This window comes from Carcharhinus amblyrhynchos, chromosome 10 (genome assembly GCF_965287045.1).
Source record: "Carcharhinus amblyrhynchos chromosome 10, sCarAmb.v2.hapA, whole genome shotgun sequence".
Taxonomy (NCBI): Eukaryota; Metazoa; Chordata; class Chondrichthyes; order Carcharhiniformes; family Carcharhinidae; genus Carcharhinus; species Carcharhinus amblyrhynchos.
The window spans coordinates 103,403,485-103,425,606 of NC_137333.1; the positions used below are offsets into that span (position 1 = coordinate 103,403,485).

At 41.7% G+C, this 22,122-nt stretch overlaps 1 protein-coding gene across 1 annotated transcript in view; it reads right to left on the reverse strand.

Annotated features, from left to right (window-relative positions):
* The window catches only part of uvrag (UV radiation resistance associated gene), a 320,344-nt gene that overhangs the window by 243,425 nt on the left and 54,797 nt on the right, over positions 1-22,122 (reverse strand). The window contains exons 4-6 of the mRNA XM_080197696.1: positions 20,438-20,599; positions 10,047-10,121; positions 8,748-8,833 (exon numbers count right to left, since the gene is read on the reverse strand). Of these exons, the coding sequence (XP_080053822.1) occupies positions 8,748-8,833; positions 10,047-10,121; positions 20,438-20,599 (323 nt within the window). The remainder of the gene's footprint in view (positions 1-8,747; positions 8,834-10,046; positions 10,122-20,437; positions 20,600-22,122) is intronic.

Below are 22,122 nucleotides of genomic sequence, written 5' to 3' on the forward strand. Positions count from 1 at the left end.
ATTAAAAGCGACAGAGTTTTGCAGGTTTTCCAAGGAACTTGAGTCAGAGCCAGTATGCAAATAGTGGGAAAACTGCATCCAACTACCTAAGCAGTTTCATACAGTCTCCACCATCAGATGATGTAATTGCTAATATTCTAGGAAACAAAATGAATAGCTTTCCAGTACAAGAAGAACTGGTCAGATTTATGTTCTTATTGCTTTTCAAGCAAAGAACAAAGACATCCCTTGTTTATGAAGTGTTGGAAAAATCTCTCGGGATGTGTGTTTAAGCCCACCATGTTGCAAAGGGTTTAAAACAAGTACTGTTTTCAGAGCACCTGCCTGTTTCAGTTCAGAAACATACTTAGAGCGCAAATTATTGTGGTTAAACTGGAAAAATCACAGACCTCAGAATGAGAGAACAATAAAAGCTGCACCTAGTAAAACCCACACACGCATTTAAGCACGTGTCTTCCTAAAAGGGTGTGGGAGGAAACAGCAACACTACACAATATAGTGCTTGCATGTGCAATGGAGTAAGGTAAAATGGGCATCAGGCAAACACAGGCTTGTTCTCCTTCCCACTCCATGTCATCTGGGTATGGGTATGGGATGGGTAAGTAAGTTCGCTGATGACACGAAGGTCGGTGGTGTTGTGGATGATCTGGAAGGATGGCAAAAGTTGCAGCAGGACATAGATAGGATGCAGGACTGGGCGGAGAAGTGGCAGATGGACTTCAACGCGGATAAATGTGTTGTCGTCCATTTTGGCAGAACCAACGGGATGAACGAGTACACTATTAAGGGCAGAAGTCTGAGTAGTGTTGAGGAGCAGAAGGATCTTGGGGTCCGGGTCCACAGGACTCTTAAATCGGCCTCGCAGGTGGAGGAGGTGGTCAAGAAGGCGTATGGTGTACTGGCCTTCATTAATCGAGGGATTGAGTTTAGGAGTCGGGAGGTAATGCTGGAACTTTATAAGACCCTTGTCAGGCCTCATTTGGAGTATTGTGCGCAGTTCTGGTCGCCTCACTATAGGAAAGATGTAGAAGCTATTGAAAGGGTGCAGAGGAGATTTACAAGGATGTTGCCTGGACTGGGAGGCATGCCTTATGAAGTTAGGTTGAGGGAGCTGGGACTCTTTTCCCTGGAGAGACGAAGGTTGAGAGGCGACCTGATAGAAGTTTACAAAATGTTGAGAGGGATAGATAGGGTGGACTCTCAGAGGCTATTTCCCCGGTTTGAAATGGTCGCTACGAGAGGACACAGATTTAAGGTGCGGGGAGGGAGGTTCAGAAGTGATGTTAGGGGTAAGTTTTTCACTCAGAGGGTGGTGAGTGAATGGAATCGGCTGCCGTCAGTGGTGGTGGAGGCGAACTCGCTGGGGTCTTTTAAAAGACTTCTGGATGAGTATATGGGGTTTAATGAGATTGAGGGTTATAGATAGGTCTGTAGGTTGGTAGGTGATGTGGTCGGCGCAACTTGTGGGCCGAAGGGCCTGTTTGTGCTGTAGTGTTCTATGTTCTATGTTCTATCTCGCTCTTAGCTGTTTCCACAACACTAGAGCAAAAACAGACTTTTTTTAAAACCTCAGACCAAAAAGGGAAAAAGGAGAGAGAAAAAGACAGGAGATGTTTAAGTTTATTTATTTGTGTCAAAAGCAGGTTTACTACAATGCTAGAATGAAGTTACTGCGAAAATTCCCTACTTGTCACACACTGGTACATGTTTGGGTACACTGAGGGAGAATCCAGCAAGGCCAACGCATTAACCAGTTTTTCAGACTGTGGGAGGAAACTGGGGCACCTGGAGGAATTCCATGCAGACTCCACACAGTCACCCAAGCCAGGAATCAAACCCAGGTCCTTGGCACTATGAGGCAATGCTGATCACTGTGGCACCATGCTGCCTCTCAGAGAAAGAGAGAAAATGTTCAGAAAAAAGAAAACTGCTGACTAAAAAAAATACACATCACAGAGCAACACGATGGCATAGTGGTTAGCACTACTGCCTCAGTGCCAGGGACCCAGGTACAGTTCCTGGCTTGGGTCACCGTCTGTGAAGAATTTGTACGTTCTCCTCATGCTGACGTGGGTTTCCTCGGGTGCTCCAGTTTCCTCTCATTGTCCAAAGATATGTGGGTTAGGTGGATTGGCCATGCTAAATTGCCCCTATTGTCAGGGGGACTAGTTAGGGTAAATGCATGGGGTTATGGGGGTAGGGCCTGGGTGGGGCTGTTGTCGGTGCAGATTAGATGGGCCGAATGGTTTCCTTCTGCAGTGTAGGGATTCTACGATTTTATGAACACTCACAACAGCACCCCAATGCTGTCTGCCATCATTTGAAACTCAAAGTTTGTGTTAAAGCTACCTAAAATGTTGATTTCCATGCATTCAATATTCACTGGACTTGTAATTTGCTAGTACAATGCCAACTGGAACAATAGCTAAAAAAGTGATGCATGGGGCACATACACAAAACACAACTATACTCAATCACTGCACTGTTGTCTTCAGTTTCAAAAAGGTGCTTGACATATAAAATATCTGCCAACTAAGCAAAGTCCAGATCTTCCTTTTATGGCAGATTGTTGATAATCAGCCTCACTGAGATCAGAGTGTCAAGTATCAAGCTTTTTTAAAAAAATTCTTGCATGAGATTTCTCATTTCTAATTGCCCTTGAGAGCAGTTAGAATTAACCAGGTTACCTTGGGTCTGGAGTAACACATACGTCCGATCAGGTAAGGACAGATCGCCTTTCCTAAAGGGCAAACCAGGTGAGTTTCTATGACAAATCGATGGCCATTTTGCAGGCACCATTATCGAGACAAGCTTTAATTCCAGATTAGTTTTTATAAATTGGATTCAAGTTCCACGAGCTGCTACAGTGGGTTTGAACCAGAAATGTTCGCCAGCTTCCTGGATTACTAGTTCAGTTACCATCTGTTAGATTGTGCGCTGACCGAGGGGAAGAGATGCTTATGTTGAAGAATTTCTCTCAATGCTCAAATAGCAGTCACCAGCTGACACCTTATTCAACGGTATTTCGAAACTTCAATTACACGGAGTATAGAAAAGCTTGAATTTCTCACCTTAAGGGCAAAGGGAGAATTAACATGGGTGTTCCAAATTGAGGTGTTTTCTTCATAAATAATGAGAAGCACAAAGATCAGTAACCAGAGGACAAAACAAAACTGAAGATAAATGGGCAAAGGAACCCAAAGGGAGATGAGCAAAAATGTTTCTCATACAATGAATTACAATCTGGAATGCAATGCTTTAAAGAGAAGAGTGGAAACAAATAGTAAATTTCAAAACAAATTGGATAAATACATTGAAAGGAAAAATTTGCAGGTATATGGAGAAAGAAGAGTTGGAAAACGAATTCCACTGTTCTTTCAAAGAGGCTTTCTGCGCTGTTTGATTCTCTGCTTATTGCTTGCAGGCACAATTCTCACTTTCATTTAAGAAAATTCACATTTTTTTGGAGAAAGGGGAAAGGGCAGCAAGGCAAACAAGGGAAGAATTCAAAGGCTTTACTCTACTGCCATCCAGTGTTGGATAAAGTTATGAACACTTCATGTTTGATGGTAACTTGTGTTACACCTACACTTGATTGTTTTCTTGCTACCCAGATGTTTGAAATTTGTCTCTTATCCATTTAACTCAACTTTCCAATCTGACGTATGATCATAGCCACTTGGATGAGGAGGGGTGGGGAGAGTGTGAAATCAGCATTTTTTTTTTTTTACTTGCTTTCCCATCTCAAAAAACAAAAGCTGTGTTGGGATGAAGAATGTCACCAGATACTTGACAGGCAAGAAAATTAGACAAGTCATTGCTAGACTTAAGGTCCAGTGGTATGGCATGGAAACATGTGAGAATTGAAAAATACTGGTTCCATTCAGACAACCAAGTTATGACTTTTTTTAAAAAGCTCGACATAACTATGTTAGTGTATTTCTTTTACACCACCAAATGCCAACAACACTCCAAACCTAGAATTCCAAGCAACATCCAGTAGGGGAAGTGGTGGTGTAGTGGACATTGTCACTGCACTAGTAATCCAGGAACTGTGTTCGAATCCCACCATGACAAATGCTGAGGTCTGAATTCAATACAAATCTGGAATTAGAAGTCTAATAATAATGATGACACCATTGGTGATCGGTTGCAAAAACCCATCTGGTCACTAATGCTCTTTAGGGAAAGAAATCATAGAATTCCTACAGCGTAGGAGGCCATTCAGTCCATCGAGTCTATAAGGTGTTATGATCCAGCCCAGAAACTCCAAGGTGTTATATGAAGACAACCTAGATCCTAATTTTTAACCTTTGAATTTGGCACATGGAAGCATAAGGTGTTTCACTCCAGGCATGATTCAAGTGACCCACTGGGAATCTTATCAAAGAATGCTTATTTAAGAACACAGTCAAAATATTAAAAAGTTAGCGTTACATTTATCATTTTCAAACAATTTTATGACATCATATAAACTTTAACAGCCAGCTAATTCTGATGTTCCAAGTCAAGCAACCATCGTATAGACAAACAACCCTTTTTAGACTTGGCACAAAAAGTATGCTCACGTGATGCTGACTTTTTCAGTTTTTAAACACCTGCTGTGAAATGGTCTTTTGAATGTTGGATTAAAACTGAGGCTTACCAGTCCCAGGACACTCAGCATGCCCCTACAGAGGCAGCAAGACACTGCCTTCTTCCACTAACTTCTAATAGCAACTCAAACCGAAATCAAAACCTTGGCCTTTTCTGTGCAAAAAAAATTTCACCAGGCAACACCTGATCTGGTCAATCATGCTCTACCCAGTGAGTCCAAAAGGATCATAAAACCTAAAGTCTCATTGGTTTACACTAACTGCAATGAAATTACCATGAAAATCCCCGAGTTGCCACATTCCGGCGCTTATTCAGGTACACAGAGAATTTAGCATGGCCAATGCACCTAGCCAGCACCTCTTTTAGACTGTGGGAGAAACTGGAGCACTGGGAGGAAACCCAGGCAGACATGGGGAAAACGTGCAGACTCCACACAGACAGTGACCTAAGCTGGGAATTGAATCCGGGTCCCTGGCACTGTGAAGCAGCAGTGCTAACGACTATCACTGTGCCACCTCACCAAATGCAGGATACTGCATTAGACCCAATTAAAAATAAACACCATGTCATTATATTGCTTCAGTATCAATTAGAGGACACCAGTTACAGACAAAACAATGCTCATAAAATGCTCTGAGCTGACTGAAAAAACCTGCCAAGAAAAATGATTAAAATACACTTCTTAAAGGCACCAGTACCATCACAAAGGGGAGACCTGAACATTACATTCAGTAACTGCCACAAATTTTACGCAATGACTCCATTCCACTTCGAAAGCCAACTCAGACCCTTGGCGACTTACCTGATCAGATGGGCTTTTGTACAGATACCTACTCCAGCTGTATGTTACTGCTGACTTTCATCTGTGTAACAACGCCCATCTCTGCCCTGCCTCAGCTCCTGTGCTGCTGGAACTCAGACATGTCTACATGACCTCAAGGCAGGACTATTCTAACATTCTCCTTGCTACCCTCCAAACTTCCACAAGCTTGAACTCATCCAAACTCTGTTGTCCTTTTTCCAGCTGAGACCTCGACCCATTCATCCATCACCCATGCTCAGTGATCACACTGGCTTCTTATCTGGAAATGCATCGATTAAAATTATCATCCTGATTTTCAAATCTGTTCCCCGCTGCAGCACACTCGTCCCAATTTCTGCTGTATCCTTCAGCTCTACAACCCTCAGGGTTACTTCTCTATCTCCAATTTTAATCAGTCCACCATGACAGGTGTGCCTCAGCTGCCCCAAGATCTGAGATTTGCTCCCAAACCTCCTCTGCCTTGTCCAAGATACTTCCTAAAAGCTTTCCAATTTATCACATGCAGCATTTTGCTCTATTTTAATTCCAGCTTTCCCTGTAGCTTATTGCTTAGAAGACAATTGTTTCTGTTTCCTCTGCCCCTCCCCCCCCATTCCTCCTACTCCAGAATGTCTATACACTATTACTTGAACTTAAGTGAAACAGATGAAATCAGGTGGAACAGTTTTTTTTTAAAACTCCACTGCCTAAAGCCTTTCCATAATTTACAAGGCCCAAATGAGAAGAGGGTAGCATCTTCCCTAAGGCCTGGACAAGTGCAGTTGCACAACACAAGTATGAAACACCCACACCCACATGATGGACCGCTTGGTCAGTACCCCATCCAGGACCTTAAAACATTCACACCCTCCACTACTGGCACACAGTGGCAGCAGTGTGGATCATATGAGAGATGCTTTGCAGCAACTCTGCAAGGCTCCTTTCTGATTTGATTTATTATTGTCACATGTATTAGTGTACAGTGAAAAGTCTTGTTTCTTGCACACTTTACAGACAAAGCATTCTGCTCATAGAGAAGTAGAAAGTACAGAATGTACATAGCTAGGGTGTAGCGAAAGATCAACTTAATGCAAGATAGACCCATTCAAAAGTCTGATGACAGCAGGGAAGAAGCTGTTCCTTCAGTCAGTTGGTGGGTGATCTCAGACTTTTGTATTTTTTTCCTGATGGAAGAAGTTGGAAGACAGAATGTCCGGGATACGTGGGGTCCTTGATTAAGTTGGCTGCTTTTCCGAGGAACTGGAGACAACGTCAATGGATGAGAGGCTCGTCTGAATGTTGGATTGGGCTTCATTCATAAGGGAGAAGGAAAGGAAATAATGCAGAATGAAGTATTACAATCATAGCTAGAATGAAAAGAAGTATCAGTTTAATATATGGTAAATCCAACTGAATGTCTGATGGCAACGAGAAGCTGTCCTTAAGTCTGCTGATATGTGATCTCAGACTTTTGTATCTTTTCCCCACAGAAGGAGGTGGAAGAGAATATGCCGAGGCTGCATGGGGTCTTTAAGTATGCTGGCTGCTTTTCCAAGGCAGTGGGGTGTGTAGATGGAGTCGATGGATAGGAGGCTGGTTTGCATGATGGACTGGGCTATGCTCACAACCCTTTGTAGTTTCTTTCATTCTTGATCAGAGCAGGAGCCATACCAAGCCATATAACCAGAAAGAATGCTTTCTATAGTGCAACTGTAAAAGCTGATGACAGCCATAGCGAACACGCAAAATTTGCTTAGCCTCCTGAGAAAATAGAGGCGTTGGTAGGCTTTCTTAACTATAGCGTCAACGTGGAGGGACCTGGAAACTTGAAGCTCTCGACCATTTCCACTTCGCCATCATTGATGGAGACTGGAGCATGTTCTCCACTGCACTTCCTGAACTTGACGACTATCTCCTACATTTCACTGATTTTGAGGAGGAGATTATGGTCATCACACAATTCCACGATTCTCCATCTCATTCTTGTACTCCATCTTGTCATTGTTTGAGGTCCGACCTATTATGTGGTATCGTCAGCAAACTTGAAAAAATGGAACTGGAAGGGAAGTTGGCCAGTGTCATTGGTGTATAAAAAGTATAGCAAGGGACTGAGGACACAGTCTTGTAAAGCGTTGGTGTTGAGGATAATCGTGGAAGAGGTATCATTGCCTATCCTTACTGATTTCTGTCTGTGGGTTAGGAAGATGACCTTCAAATATTGTGTTTATAATAAACTGAAATTTCCCTAACATATAGCAATGTTACAGTAATGTTGTAAAAATTCATTCACGGGATGTGGGCATTGCTGGCGGGCCAGTCGCAGAGGGAGGAGCCGAGCCAAGCCTCAGGCCACGGAGTTTGGAGATGAGTTTTGTAGAAATAACGGCATTGAAAGCTGAGCTGTGGTCAATAAATAGGAGTCTGACGTAACTCTTCATTATCCAGGTGTTCCAGGGTTGAGTTTAGGGCCAGGGAGATGGCATCTGCAATGGACCTGCTGCAGCAATTGGCCAACTGTGGTGGATCCAGGTAATCTAGGAGATCAGAGTTGATGTGTGCAATGACGAACCTGTCGAAGGACTTCATAACGATGGATGTCAGAGCCACCGGGCAATAATCATTAAGGTGCACTGCCTGGCCTCTCTTTGATACAGGGATGATGCTTGTCTTCTTGAAGCAGGTAGGGACCTCAGATCGGAGTAAGATGAGATTAAAGATATCTGCAAATATCCTGCCAGCTGTTCAGACGAGGGTCTGAGTGCTCATCGGAGTACCCCATCCAGGCCAATCGCTCTCCACAGGTTGACTTTCAAAACGCTGATCTAACGTCTGCAAAAGGTGACATCGGCTACCGGTTCAGCCGAGGCTTCCGGGGCGGATGACGTCCTCTCGCTTGGGACCCAAATCTGGGATCTCTCTCATCTAATGCAGTCTCCATTGTTTACCAACAGTACCACTAAAATTGACCTTCAAAAACTGTTTATAATAAATTGAAATTTCCCTAACATACAGGAATGTATTGTTACAATATTATTTTTAAATCTCATTGATGGGATATGGGCACCGTTGGCTGGGCCAGCATTTATTGCTCATCCCTAACTGCCCTCCATTTCAGAGGGGCAGTTGAGAGTCAACCACATTGCTGCGGACTGGAATCACATGTAGGCCAGACTGGGTAAAGACAGCAGATTCCCTTCCCTAAAGGGGCACGAATGAATTAGATACTAATATCTCAAGTTATCAAAGTGCACTGAAAACAAAAAAACTTGAAATCTGTTTGATGACAAGACTGACATGTTCCTCCTAGTAGTGTTTGGGTTTGAAAGCTCAAATCATGATCCAAATTTACCTGAGCAAGGAGAAGACACTGTACGAGTTCCTCACACAACTCTGGTCCACCTGGAGAAGGCTGCTCCTCTTCTTTTCAGTGAGGTCCTAAGCAGAAAGAATAGATCTTTTCACCAGTCAGGACTCGAATTCATTTGAAAGCAGAAGGATTTTTGTATCTGCTAATGTTGTGGGGCAAGATTACTCTCTACAAGTCTATAGAAAACTGCAACAGCACCCTCATGTGGATTAAAAACAGACTACACTGGGACAAATATGCTCTGTTCCTGAAACCTAACTGCAACTAAGAGGGAAGAATGTCTGCATTCCTTTCTAGGATTCAGTTTGAAGTGGACTCCAACAAAGGAGAAACATTTCAAGGAACAATGCCGAGAAATTTGAAACAAATCTATATTAAGTTCATAAATATTTTGCCATGATAAAGCTACTTAAATATTTTACTCAAGTACTTGAATACTATCAAAGTGCTGCTACACAAACCAGAATAACCAGTCAAATGAGCTAATCATTTCTAAACTGTGATGATTACTGCTAGTACCAAAAATTTTAGTTGGCTTGAACAAAGGGATAACCAGATATTACATAGTTTCTCTTCTTTCCCATCTATACAGACAGAATGTGCCTTGTGCATGATCTCTTCAAAAAAAAAGCAACTTGAGAATTAAACACCAACAGATCAGAGTGTACTGAGCAAGAGGAGAGTGGCCTCAACTCCTGATTCCACAATCAGACCCTTGTCTATTGCACCAGGTGGCAATCACATAATTCAGGCGTGAGCACATTAGCCTGCTTTAAGCAGTTTTGCATCCCAGATTAACTTGTCAACAGCTGCCACTGTGCTTCCAACAATAACTGCAAGTTTGTAGATTTATGCTTACTGCTTCAAAACAACGTATAGCTAAACTAGATTTAAGTAATTGTATTAAACATGGCAATTGAAAAAACAGAACAGCTACAGCACCATGGATAGTAAAGTGCAGATTTGAGCCACAATTCAGTGAACAGAAGAATTATTAGGACTTAATTATTGCCCTAAACTAGCCCATTTTTTGATACATCAACTCCCCCAGACAATGTCTCTCAATCATTTTTTTGTCTAGAAATGCAAAACGCCTCGAGCATATTTATACACTCCATTTGATCAGCTTTCTCTAATAGCTTATTTCACAATTTTAATTCACTTTAGTATAAGAAGTGCACTTATTTGGCCTCTTTCAATTTCAGGATGATAGAGAAGCAACAATATTTTGAGGAAGTGCAAAAATTGAGCAACATGACCATAGGTTAAGATGGTTTTTACCTTGTGATCAAAGGGTGTTCCATAGTAGCCATCATTCAATCCAAATATTACCTCATTGGGATTGCGTGCTCGAATCTAAGAAAAACAGAAGATTGCTGTCCAATTTTAAAAGATTGTATTAACACTGACGGAGTTTACAATGTAATGCAGCAACAGTATCTGAAATTAGTATTTCCTTCTTTTTTCTCTCCTTTCCACAAAGCCATGACTTCTGAGTTCTTTTGCCCCCAACCCCAAGTGCTTTAGTAGTTCCAGAATGTTTGGCATGTCGTGAGGCAGTGAAAGGTGCTGTAAAAATTCATGCATTTGCTATTTTTTATTTAATTTTTTTTGCAACAGCTTGAATGAAACAGTAACCTGATTAAAGCTGCTTAAAATCATCAGGAGTAACTCTGCCACAAATGAATACTTCATGGTAACATAATTCTGCACAGGTAACTACTTCTATTGATGGAAATGCATTTAGTCTGGAGATAAAGTGCTATAGGAATATATCTCAATTCCCAACATTAATTCCAGCAAATCTAGGAAGTATCCACCTACCTTCACAACATCATGGCCTGCAGCCCAAAGGGTTCTTCTACATAGCCAAACAGTACACAGACCAGGTACGGGGCACTCAGCAAATCAAAACGCAATCCATCGGGTCAGCGTGATTTTATGAATGCTAAATCATGTTTGACTGATTTGATGGAGTTCTTTGGAGATGTAACAAGTGAAGTGGATATTGGAGGTCCTGCAGCTGCAGTCGCTGGACTCTCAAAAGTCATTTCACAAGGTGGTACACAAAAGGTTAATAATACAAGGTAGGATCCCACTGGCTTGGGGGTAATACATTGGCTTGACACAGAATTGGCTAACCAACAGAGAGTGAGTGGGGATAAATGACTTTTTTCTGTTAGGCAAGTCATAACTAGTGTTGTGCCACAGGATTTGGTCTTCAGGCCCCAGCTACTTACAACTCATATTAATGACTTGGAGACAGGGTTAGAATGTCCAACAGCCAAATTTGCAGATGACGGTGATAGGTGGGAGAGCAAGTTGCCAAGGAGAAATAAGATTTTTACAAATGGATACAAATAGGTTAGGCGAGTGGGCCCAAATATTGCAGATGAAATTTCATGTGGGTAAGTGCAAAGTTATCCATCTTGGTCAGTGGAATAAAAAGGTGGCTTATTACCTAAACAGAGAGAAGCTTCAAAATGTTCCGGTGTGGAGGGATCAGGTGTCCTCATGCATGAATCGCAGAAAGTCAGGATGCAGGTGCAGCAGGTAATAAGGAAGGCAAATGGAATTTTGGTATTTGTTGCTAATGGAATTGAGTAATAAGTAGGTAAGTGCTGTTGCAACCGTAAACGGCATTGATAAAGTGACAATTTTGGTGTCCTTACTTCAGGAAGGATATTTATGCATTAACAGGCAGTTCAAACAAGGTTCATGAGATTGATTCCAGGGATAAACGGCTTGTCTTATGAAGAGAGTTTGAACTGTTTAGGCCTATGCTCACTGGACTTTAGAAGAATGAGAGGTGATCTAATTGAAGTATGCAAAATGCTGAAAAGGGATTGATCAGGATAGAAGAAGAAAAAATACTGCCCCACGTTGGACTTTCTAGAATGAGGGGCCATAGCCTCCGCTGGCAGATCTAAAATAAATTTTAGAGATGGGGGAATTTACTTCACTGAAGAGTTGTTAATCTGTGGAATTCTCAACCCCAGAGTGCAGTGGATGCCAGAACACTAAAACTTGAGATAGATAGGTTTTTAATTATTAGTGGAATGAAGGATTATAGGGGAGCAGGCCAGAAGGTGGAGTCGAGATCAGCCATGATCATATTGAATGGTGGAGCAGGCTTGATGAGTTTGATTACCTGCTCCTGCATCTTACATTCTCACAAAATACTTTGCCCATTACACCGTGGGCTTGTTATTTCTAAAAACCCTTAAAACGACTAATTCTTAATGAAAGGCGTACCTTTCATAAAGTCTGAACCACAGCCACTGTTACAAATGTAGTGGCCAACTTACACACAGCAAGTTCCCACAAACAGCAATGGGGTCTCCAAAAGAGAAAATGCTGGAAAACCCCAGCAGGTTTGGCAGCATCTGAAAGGAGAGAAAAGAGCTAACATTTCAAGTCTGGACAACCCTTTGTCAAAGCAACGGGGTAATGGCCAGATTACTTTGTCATATTATCTTGATGTTCGCGGAGACAGACACATTGGCCAAGATAAGAGGACTTCCTGCTATTTTTAAAATTTAAAGGTGCTTTATACATCCACTTGAGTGTGAAGTTGGTACAACATCAAGAGACAGGATCTCCAATGGTTCAGAAATTCCTTAATATTATACAGTTAGCGTAGACTGCACATTCAAGTACCTGGAGTAGGATGTGAGCTCAACGTTCTAACTCAAGGTGGTGCATTCCCACTGAGCTAAGGCTAAAAACAACAAGATAAGAACTTAAGAACATAAGAAATAGGAGGAGTAGGCCATCTGGCCCTTCGAGCCTGCCCCGCCATTCAATAAGATCATGGCTGATCTGTCGTGGCTCAGTTCCACATTCCCGCCCTCTCCCCATAACCCTTAATCCCCTCTCTTATCAAAAACCCATCAACCCGCGTCTTAAAAATATTTAGCGAGGCAGCCTCCACCACTTCAACGGGCAGAGAATTCCAGATATTCACCACCCTTTGAGTGAAGAAGTTCCTCCTCAACTCCGTTCTAAACCGCCCCCCCTTTATCTTGAGGCTGTGCCCCCTAGTCCTACTGTCTTTTTTGAGCGGGAAGAGTCTCTCCACCTCCATCCTATCCATCCCATTCATCATCTTATACGTCTCAATGAGATCTCCCCTCATTCTTCTAAACTCTAACGAGTACAAGCCTAGTTTATTCAGCCTCTCCTCATAGCTCAACCCCCTCAACTCCGGTATCAGCCTAGTAAACCTCCTCTGCACTCCCTCCAAGGCCAAAATATCCTTGCGCAGGTGCGGCGCCCAAAACTGCACACAGTACTCCAGCTGCGACCTCACCAATGCCCTATACAGCTGCAGCAAGACCTCCCTACTTTTATATTCAATCCCCCTCGCTATGAAGGCCAGCATCCCATTCGCCTTCCTGACCACCTGCTGCACCTGCAAGCTGGGTTTTTGCGACTCATGCACAAGGACCCTGAGGTCCCTCTGCACCGTCGCCTGCTGCAGTTTTTCGCCACGTAAGTAATAGTCCTTCCTACCATTCTTCCTACCAAAGTGGACCACCTCACACTTGCCAACATTAAATTCCATTTGCCATTTCCTGGCCCATTCGCCCAGCCTATCTAGATCCTTCTGCAGACTCTCCACACCCTCCGCACAATTTGCCTTTCCCCCAATCTTGGTGTCATCAGCAAATTTCGACACCCTACACTCGGTTCCCTCCTCCAGATCATCTATATAAATGGTAAATAGCTGAGGCCCCAGCACCGACCCCTGGGGCACCCCACTAGTCACCAACCGCCAATCCGAATAGCACCCATTGACCCCCACTCTCTGCCTCCTATTTGACAACCAATCCTCTATCCACGCTAACACCCTACCCCCAACTCCATGTCCTCTGACCTTCTGCAGTAACCTCTTGTGAGGTACCTTATCAAACGCCTTCTGAATATTCTGAATATTCTATCGTACTCCCCTCTGTTCAAACAGAGGACACAGGTTCGGGACCCTACTTTCTCATCCTCCATCTGCATCAAAAACTCCACCATACAATGATCGCTCTTCCCAAGAGGATCCCTCACAACAAGATCCCTAATTCTACCTGTCTTGTTACATAACACCAGATCTAAGATAGCTCGCTCCTTCGTCGGTTCCGTCACACACTGTTCAAGGAAACTATCCCTACAGGATTTCAAGAACTCTTCCTCAAGCCCACCGCGTCCAACATGGGTCAACCAATCAATATGTAGATTGAAATCCCCCATAATTATCGCCGTTAATTGAAGTTAGGTTCCTCAAATTTGAACTAATATCCCCAAAGCATTATGATTACAAGTCCAGTAAGATTTGAATTAAGCCACCACCTCTCCCTGTATAACAATGTTAAAAAAGGCTTTTTTTTAATATACTTTCATAATCAACCTGGCACAACTATGGCCACAAGCCGCTTTCGTTCATCATCACCTTGCTCGAGTACTAACCCCAATATAATTCTCAAATCCCTGACTTCAAATATTTATAATTAGCCAGTGCAATGGGCTTAGAAGTACACCATATAGATATATTATATGGCACAAGATGTGACATAGGCCCACACTACCTAACAAAATATGAACTCCAAATGAAAACATTAAGGGCTGTTCTCTTCAGATTCAATCACTTTGAGACAACGGTCAGAGTGGAATACACTGACCCAAATTTTCCATTTTAGCTCAAATGGGTTACATTGCCAATAATGATGGGGTACAATCATGTCTGACCCAGGAAATTCTCCCTCAGAGTACCCAAACCAGTGCCAGTGTGTGGCGGCTTGGGGATTTCCATAGTAACTTCATTGCAGTGTTAATTAAACCTACTTGTAACATGAAAAAAAAATTGTTTTAAAAATGTCTAAACCTTGCTAATATATTAACACAGAATGGCAAGAATCACACTTGCTGCAGCCTTCAAACTGCTGAATGGAATTTGCTTTCTCAATGCAATTGCTCTCACTTTCTGGATTTAAGAAGTTTAACTCCATCCTTCCACCACCATAACAGCACAAGAAGCCAGGGATGAACATGATCCCCAGCAACCAGCACTGCCACGGTTCAAATCAGAGGAAATAGTTGGGCTGCATATTTTAAGAACATAAGAACATAAGAAATAGGAGCAGGAGTAGGCCATCTAGCCCTTCGAGCCTGCCCCGCCATTCAATAAGATCATGGCTGATCTGTCGTGGCTCAGTTCCACTTTCCCGCCCTCTCCCCATAACCCTTAATCCCCTCTCTTATCAAGAACCCATCAACCCGCTTCTTAAAAATATTTAGCGAGGCAGCCTCCACCACTTCAACGGGCAGAGAATTCCAGAGATTCACCACCCTTTGAGTGAAGAAGTTCCTCCTCAACTCCGTTCTAAACCGCCTCCCCTTTATCTTGAGGCTGTGCCCCCTAGTCCTACTGTCTTTTTTGAGCGGGAAGAGTCTATTTTCCCTCTTACTATATTCTTCCAGTACAGCTGATGGTAAATCAACAGATTTGATTGGGTAGAAATGTGAAATTAAGTTTCTTTGACATGTTTCCTGCCCCACCTCTAATAAATAAACAAAGTGGCAGAGGAAAGGCTAGGGAACAGAGATTCCCAGGATGTTAAACACGACTTCAAGATCACAAATGAGATTGATATTGGTCAGAATTAGGGCAAATTTCAGTGGAGTCAGCATCCACGAGGGTTAATATGCCCTCACCAGACTGCTATGTGATGATCGCTATTGACAAGGAGGCCTGTATGGATAACAGCTGAGAAATATATCCGACTAACAATCCTGCTCCTGCACTTCTTCCACCCATTCACTTAGCACTCATGCTAGCTGAGAACAACAGCCAGCAAAAGCTGACTCGGCAATACAACTGGATGGATCCCTATCCCTATTCAGCCATTTTTATTCTGAATGAAAGCAAGAATTCCAGATATTCTAATATCATCTGTTATTCTAGTTTGCTCAGAACTATCAAAACATGTCCAATGAGATTGTTTAAACATTTCACTGTACGCACTTATTTAAAAGACTGCAAACTAGTCAAAGTTCTAACTTTTTTTGTGAAGAAATAGTGTGAGAGAGATGTCACATTAAACCTCTGGGACAAGTGTGTGATAATAAATGATATTCCTAAATTCACAAAAAGTTTGGTAGTGGAAATGAGTTAGGACCAAGAAAATACACTAACACCACACTTGAACACATTTTGGTTACAACGAAATACATAATCTCAGTCCATGATACTTATCAACTTTACTTTTTGCCAACACTTAAATGAATTAATGATGCACGTAGAGGTTTATTTCCCCCTTTCCATGCTGGGTCTTTAGGAATTCCCAGATTTCACAAGTATCGTCATGCGACAACGTGAACAGTTTTGATCACCAAATCTAACAAAAGATATACCGACATTTGAGAAAGTCCAGAGGAGGTTCACTAGGTTGCTCCCAGGTATGGGAGAATTTTACGAGGGGAGGTTGAGCAACTTTAGAATTAAACAACTTTATTGAGACACATAGGATTCTCAGGAGGTTTTAGAGGGAGATGCTTAGAGGCCATTCCCTCTTGTAGGAAAGTGTAATGTCCTAACAATGTTAGGGGTTATGGGTCTTAATGAAGAATGTGGTTGCACACAGATTCAAACTAACAACAGGTTTTATTGAAAGAGATCTTCTCTGCACTGCACAGAGTATACACTGAAAATTAAGCAGCACCCTAATGACATTACTATTAAATGTGATCAATTCATAAAACAATCTGCAACCCTTTGATCACATTTTCGGTCATTTTCTTCTTCAGTTGTAATTCTTCCTTCCATGTTGTGAATTCATTTTGTACAATGCAGTTTTTTTTAATAGTTATCCAGATATTTCTTCTGAAAATTCTGCCAAGGGGAAGATGGTCCAGCCCAACAAGCTTTTGCAATGTGACCCATTTTGCCATAATTCGTGTTCTGACTACCTTTTCTCCAGCATTCACTCACTGAATAGCCCATTTTGATACATCTGTGACATGCTTTTGAAATTGACTTATTATGGACAGTTCCCAACTTGTGGATCTGCATTCCTACACTAAATTGTAAGACTCATTAGCAGCCAGTCCCATCGACACAGGTTTCTACTGCTGCCTTTAAAGCATCTTCAGTAAGCATCCTTCTTTGGATAGCCTCATTTTGGAGATCGCAAATCAGACAAAGAGCATCTTCTAATGACTCAAATTATCAATGTTCTGCCAACCATTTTAAGGTTGCATTGCTCATTTTGTGGCACTTGTTTCCTTTGATGGAAGCTGAATGGTTGGCTTTGGAGAGGAACGCTTCTCTCAGAACTTTGTCAAGTCATTGTAAGTTTTGATTTGTGGCTTTGCTTGATTAATCAAATTCCAGAGCAACTCCAAGTTTTTACTTCCTATTGTACCGAGAAAATCAGCTCCGAGCAATTGGTTTTCAATTTTATCTGATTGTACAAAGTACTCAAAATGGTCTACATTTTAATTTGATTTATTATTGTCACATGTATTGAGATAGTGAAAAATATTGTTTCTTGCGTACTGTACAGACAAAACATACCATTCATAGAATACATAGTGGAGAAGGAAAGGAGAGAATGCAGAATATACTGTGACAGTCATAGCTAGGATATAGACAATGATCAGCTTAATGCAGAGTAGGTCCATTCAAAAGTCTGATGGCTACAGGGAAGAAGCTGTTCTTGAGTCAGCTGATGTGATCTCATACTTTTGAATTTTATTCCTGATGAAAGATGGTAGAAGAGAGAATGTCCAGGATGCACAAGGTTCTTGATTATATGCTGGCATTCATAGGAACTTGATTCATTTTCTTAATTGAAAGGACACAAGGATCCCAACTGACGTGTCATTTCCTTCCAGGCACTAGCAATTCGATACTGCTAAGAGTATGTATTTTTAACTATCTTCCCAGTACTCACCATTTTATCCTAGCCATACAGCTGACCAGCCCTTCTTTTCTTTACCACCTGGAAGCTCACCCTTCTGATTGGAAAAACCCTCTTTGAACATAAGAACATAAGAAATAGGAGCAGGAGTAGGCCATCTAGCCCTTCGAGCCTGCCCCGCCAAAACTAGAGAGCTATTTTCTTACTTGGCCTTCCTGCATTGACAGTTCAATCTTTTGTCCTGTTGATGCTTCACCCCAGGATTCTAATATTTGAAGTGTGTAAATGCACAAATTTCTTTCTTCCACTCAATCTTTTCTCGATATTCATGGCGAAACAAAATCCCACTTGTAATCAAGTTTCTTTTTATGATGTCCTAACTATAATAGGTATTGTGTGCTTTAACAAGAAAAAAATGTGGTTTGCACATATAAATTCAAACTAACACAGAAGGTTTTATTGAATGATGTTCTCTGCATCACAGAGTACAAATGGGAAGTAAAACCACCACCTGTGGCAACGCTTCAATGACATCACCAGCAAATCATGTGATCAGCTCTGAAAGCAGCATGCAATCCTTTTAAATATATAACAGATTCGAGGACCAGAGGGCATAATCTCAGAGTAAGGGGTCATCATTTGAGACAGAGATGAGAAACAATTTCTTCTCTCAAAAGGGGAGTGAATCTGTGAAATTCTTTCAGAGAATTCTCCAGAAAGAATTCTGGAGGCCGGGTCATTATGTTTAAGGCTGTGACAGATAGGTTTTTAATCAGTAAGAGAATCTAGGGTTATGGGGACAAGACAGGAAAGTGGAATTGAGAATTATCACATCAGATCAGTCATGATCTAATTGAATGGAGGAGCAGACTCAATGAGCCAAATGACCTTCTTCTGTTCCTATGTTACAGTTTTACTCCTGAGACCCATTACCATGGGTTCCGAGTTCCTGCTCATACTGAGCCACTAGTCCACAGCAATTCCTACTTAAATTGTTTCTATTTTCACATCCTTTTGTTTTGCCTATGCCTGTCATCATTTCCAATAACACACCGCAGTGCCATGCTTTTTTTTAAATTCATTTTTATGGGATGTGGGCATCACTGGCTGGCTCAGCATTTATTGCACGTCCCTAATTGCCCTTCATTTCAGGGGGCAGTTGAGAGTCAACCACATCATTGTGGATCTGGAGTCACATGTAGGCCAGACCAGGGAAGGACGACAGAATTCTTTTCCTAAAGGATATTAGTAAACCAGATGGGTTTTTATGACAATCGACAATGGTTTCATGGTCATCATTAGACTCTTAATTCCAGATTTTAATTGAATTCAAATTTCACCATCTGCCATGGTGGGATTTGAACCGGGGTTCCCAGAGCATTATCCTGGGTCTCTGGATTGCTAGTCCAGTGGTAATCCTACTGTGCCACTGCTCCATTGATTAGTTTGCAAAATATTACATGCTCACCAACACTTGCCCAACTTGGCAATTCAACTATTTTGTGACTATAAGCAATACAGGATATCCCAGTGCTTCTTGCATAGAGGCAAAAATAATTCCAGTTCAGCATTCTAAACCTCTATTTGAATCTAGGTTTTACACCCTGAACACACACAACCGGCAAATTCTAGTTTAGAAATCTTTTCTGCCAAGTTACTGACTTGATAGACTGCTAACTTCAACATCCTGTACATTTCAGTTTTTGACCAAGGTCTGACGTAATGGGAAATTCCCACCAAACCAACTCTTAACTGTATACTCTAGAGCTCTAACACTTGTTTAGAGCAGAAACAATGACAGTTATTCTTTCCTCCACACCACCCACCCCCAACCCAACAGCTCCTTACCAACCCCCAACAGGACACCGACTTATCAGACTGAAATATTTTTTGTTAGAACTTTACGTAGGTGTAGTTTTTGTTCAATGGCAACAACAAAATTTGCATTTAAATAATATCTTTCACAACGTCAGGGGGTTCTCAAGCACTTTAGTAACAATGAAGCATAATCATTGTTGTAATGTGGAAACATGGCAGCCAATTTGCACACAGCAAGCTTCCATAGAGAGGTGATAATGGTAGATAATATGCTTTTGCTTTATTGGTTGAGGAACAGATATTAACCAGGACACTGAAAAGAATTAAAATACAAACAAAATACTGCAGATGCTGGAAACCTAAAATAAAAACAGGAGTTCTGGAAATGATCTGGTAGCATCTGTGAAAAAAAAGCGAAATTGAATCAAATAAACAAAGTGTTATCTGACTATAAGAGTCACTCTGAGCACTCTTCTGGCAACCATAGTGGCACAGTAGTTAATACTGTTGCCTCACAGCCCCAGGGACCTGGGTTTTTCTGGCCACTGTCGATGTGGAGTTTGCATGTTCTCCTTGCGTCTGCATGGGTTTCCTCTGGGTGATCTGGTTTCCTCCACAGTCTGAAGATGTGCAGGTTAGGTGATAAATGCATGGGGTTACAGAGTTAAAGTGAAGGAAAGGGCCTGATCAGAATGCTCCTTTGGATAGTCAGTGCATACTGAAAAGGGCCAAATAGTCTCCTTTTGCATTGTAGGGATTCTACAGTTCTAGACTAATCTACAATACTCCTGATGAAAGCTGGGACAGTTTCAAGTGCTTACTCAGGGAGTGGAGTGCGTCAGGGAGAAACTACAACACAAAGAAAATATCTGCCCTGGATTTCCAAAATATGTTGGGGTATCTTAGCCTAATTTATTCTAGGTCAATATAAGGTGTGGATTTTACCTGCTGTCCCAAGTATTTGAGTCCATCGAGATTCACCTTCCATTCAATAACGAGATGATATTGGCCCTTCTTTCCACCCCAGATCCTGACTAAGAAACAAGAAACAGAGGTATCAAGGCGGTCTGGCATCAAGCCAAAGTCTAAACTCCTCCATGTTGGATTCTGCAACATAAACAAAATGAAAGGGAAAGGTTAACTGGTGTAACCAATTAACTGTATATAGTAGAAGCTGAAAAGAAAAAAAAATTCCATTTCAATGTTCCCTTCACAATCACAACACATTCATGTCTTTACTTGCACTTTTGAAGTATAGTTTTTGCTGTCATCCAGAAAATGCAGCAGCCAATTTGTACACAGCGCGCTAAAACAAAAAGCAAAATGATATGACTAGATCACATTATTAATGGTGGTGATTGAAGGATAAATATTGACCAAGATATCAGACAGAATTTCCCTGCTCTTCTTTAAAATAGCGTAATTGCATACTTTACAATATGAAGCAGATGGTGCCTTAGTTTAATGTCTCATCTGAAAGAGAGCAGCTCCGGCACTGCAGTACTCCCGCAATACTGCGCTGGATTTTTAGCATACATTTTTTGTGCTCAAGCCCTGGAATGCAACTTTGAAAACCTTACGACTCTAAAGGAACTGGGAAGAAACATCCTGACAAATTGCATGCGTTACATTGCCATCATCTACTTTGTTGCTTCAAAAAAAAAAATTCAATACTGAAAGTCAAGCGAGATTTTCCCATTTGAAGTTCTCTCCTTCAATAAATATTCCAACAGCAATGTTAAACAGTCAGTTTCCCTGGAGATTGACTATCCTCGTACAAAGTCTCATTAGGGATCAGCCATTTAAAACGGATGAGGAGGAATTTCTTCATTCAGAGGGTGATGATTCTTTGGAATTCTCTACCCCAGGAGGCTGTAAAACTGACTAAATCAAGTTATAAATTGACAGATTTTTGGGTACTAATGACAGAGGGATATGGAGATGGTGGGCAATATGGTTAAGAGGTAGATAATCAGCCATGATCTGTTTGAATACCAGAACAGGCTCATTGGGCTAAATATCCTACTCCTACTTGCTGTTTTCTCCCCTCTTAATTATGGAATTACATTAGCTGTCCACTAGTCATCTGGCACTACAATGATTTTGAATAAACAATGAAACAGATTTAGTAATGGCTCTGCAATTCCAACCCTAGAGTGTTTCAAAATGCACACATTCAATCCATTCATACCAGAGCTTCACCCTCTTGGATGTTTAGCTTATTCGATACATGCCTGCTTACCTCATTGTTCATTTCATCATTCAATATCATGTTTAAAGTTTTTAAAGTTTGAAGTTTATTATTTATTAGTCAAAAATAAGGCTCACATTAACACCGCAATGAAGTTACTGTGAAATTCCCCTAGTTGCCATACTCTGGCACCTGTTCAGGGCAATGCGCCTAACCAGCACATCTTTCAGACTGTGGGAAGAAACAAGACCACCCGGAGGAAACCCACACAGGGAGAACGTGCGAACTCCACACAGACAATGACCCTAGCTGGGAACTGAACCTTGGTCCCTGGCGCTGAGGCAGCAATGCTAACCACTGTGCCACCATGCCACCCATGTCTGTTTATTTCCCTGATAAATACCAAACAAAATAACTATTGGAAATTTCTTTCCTCAGT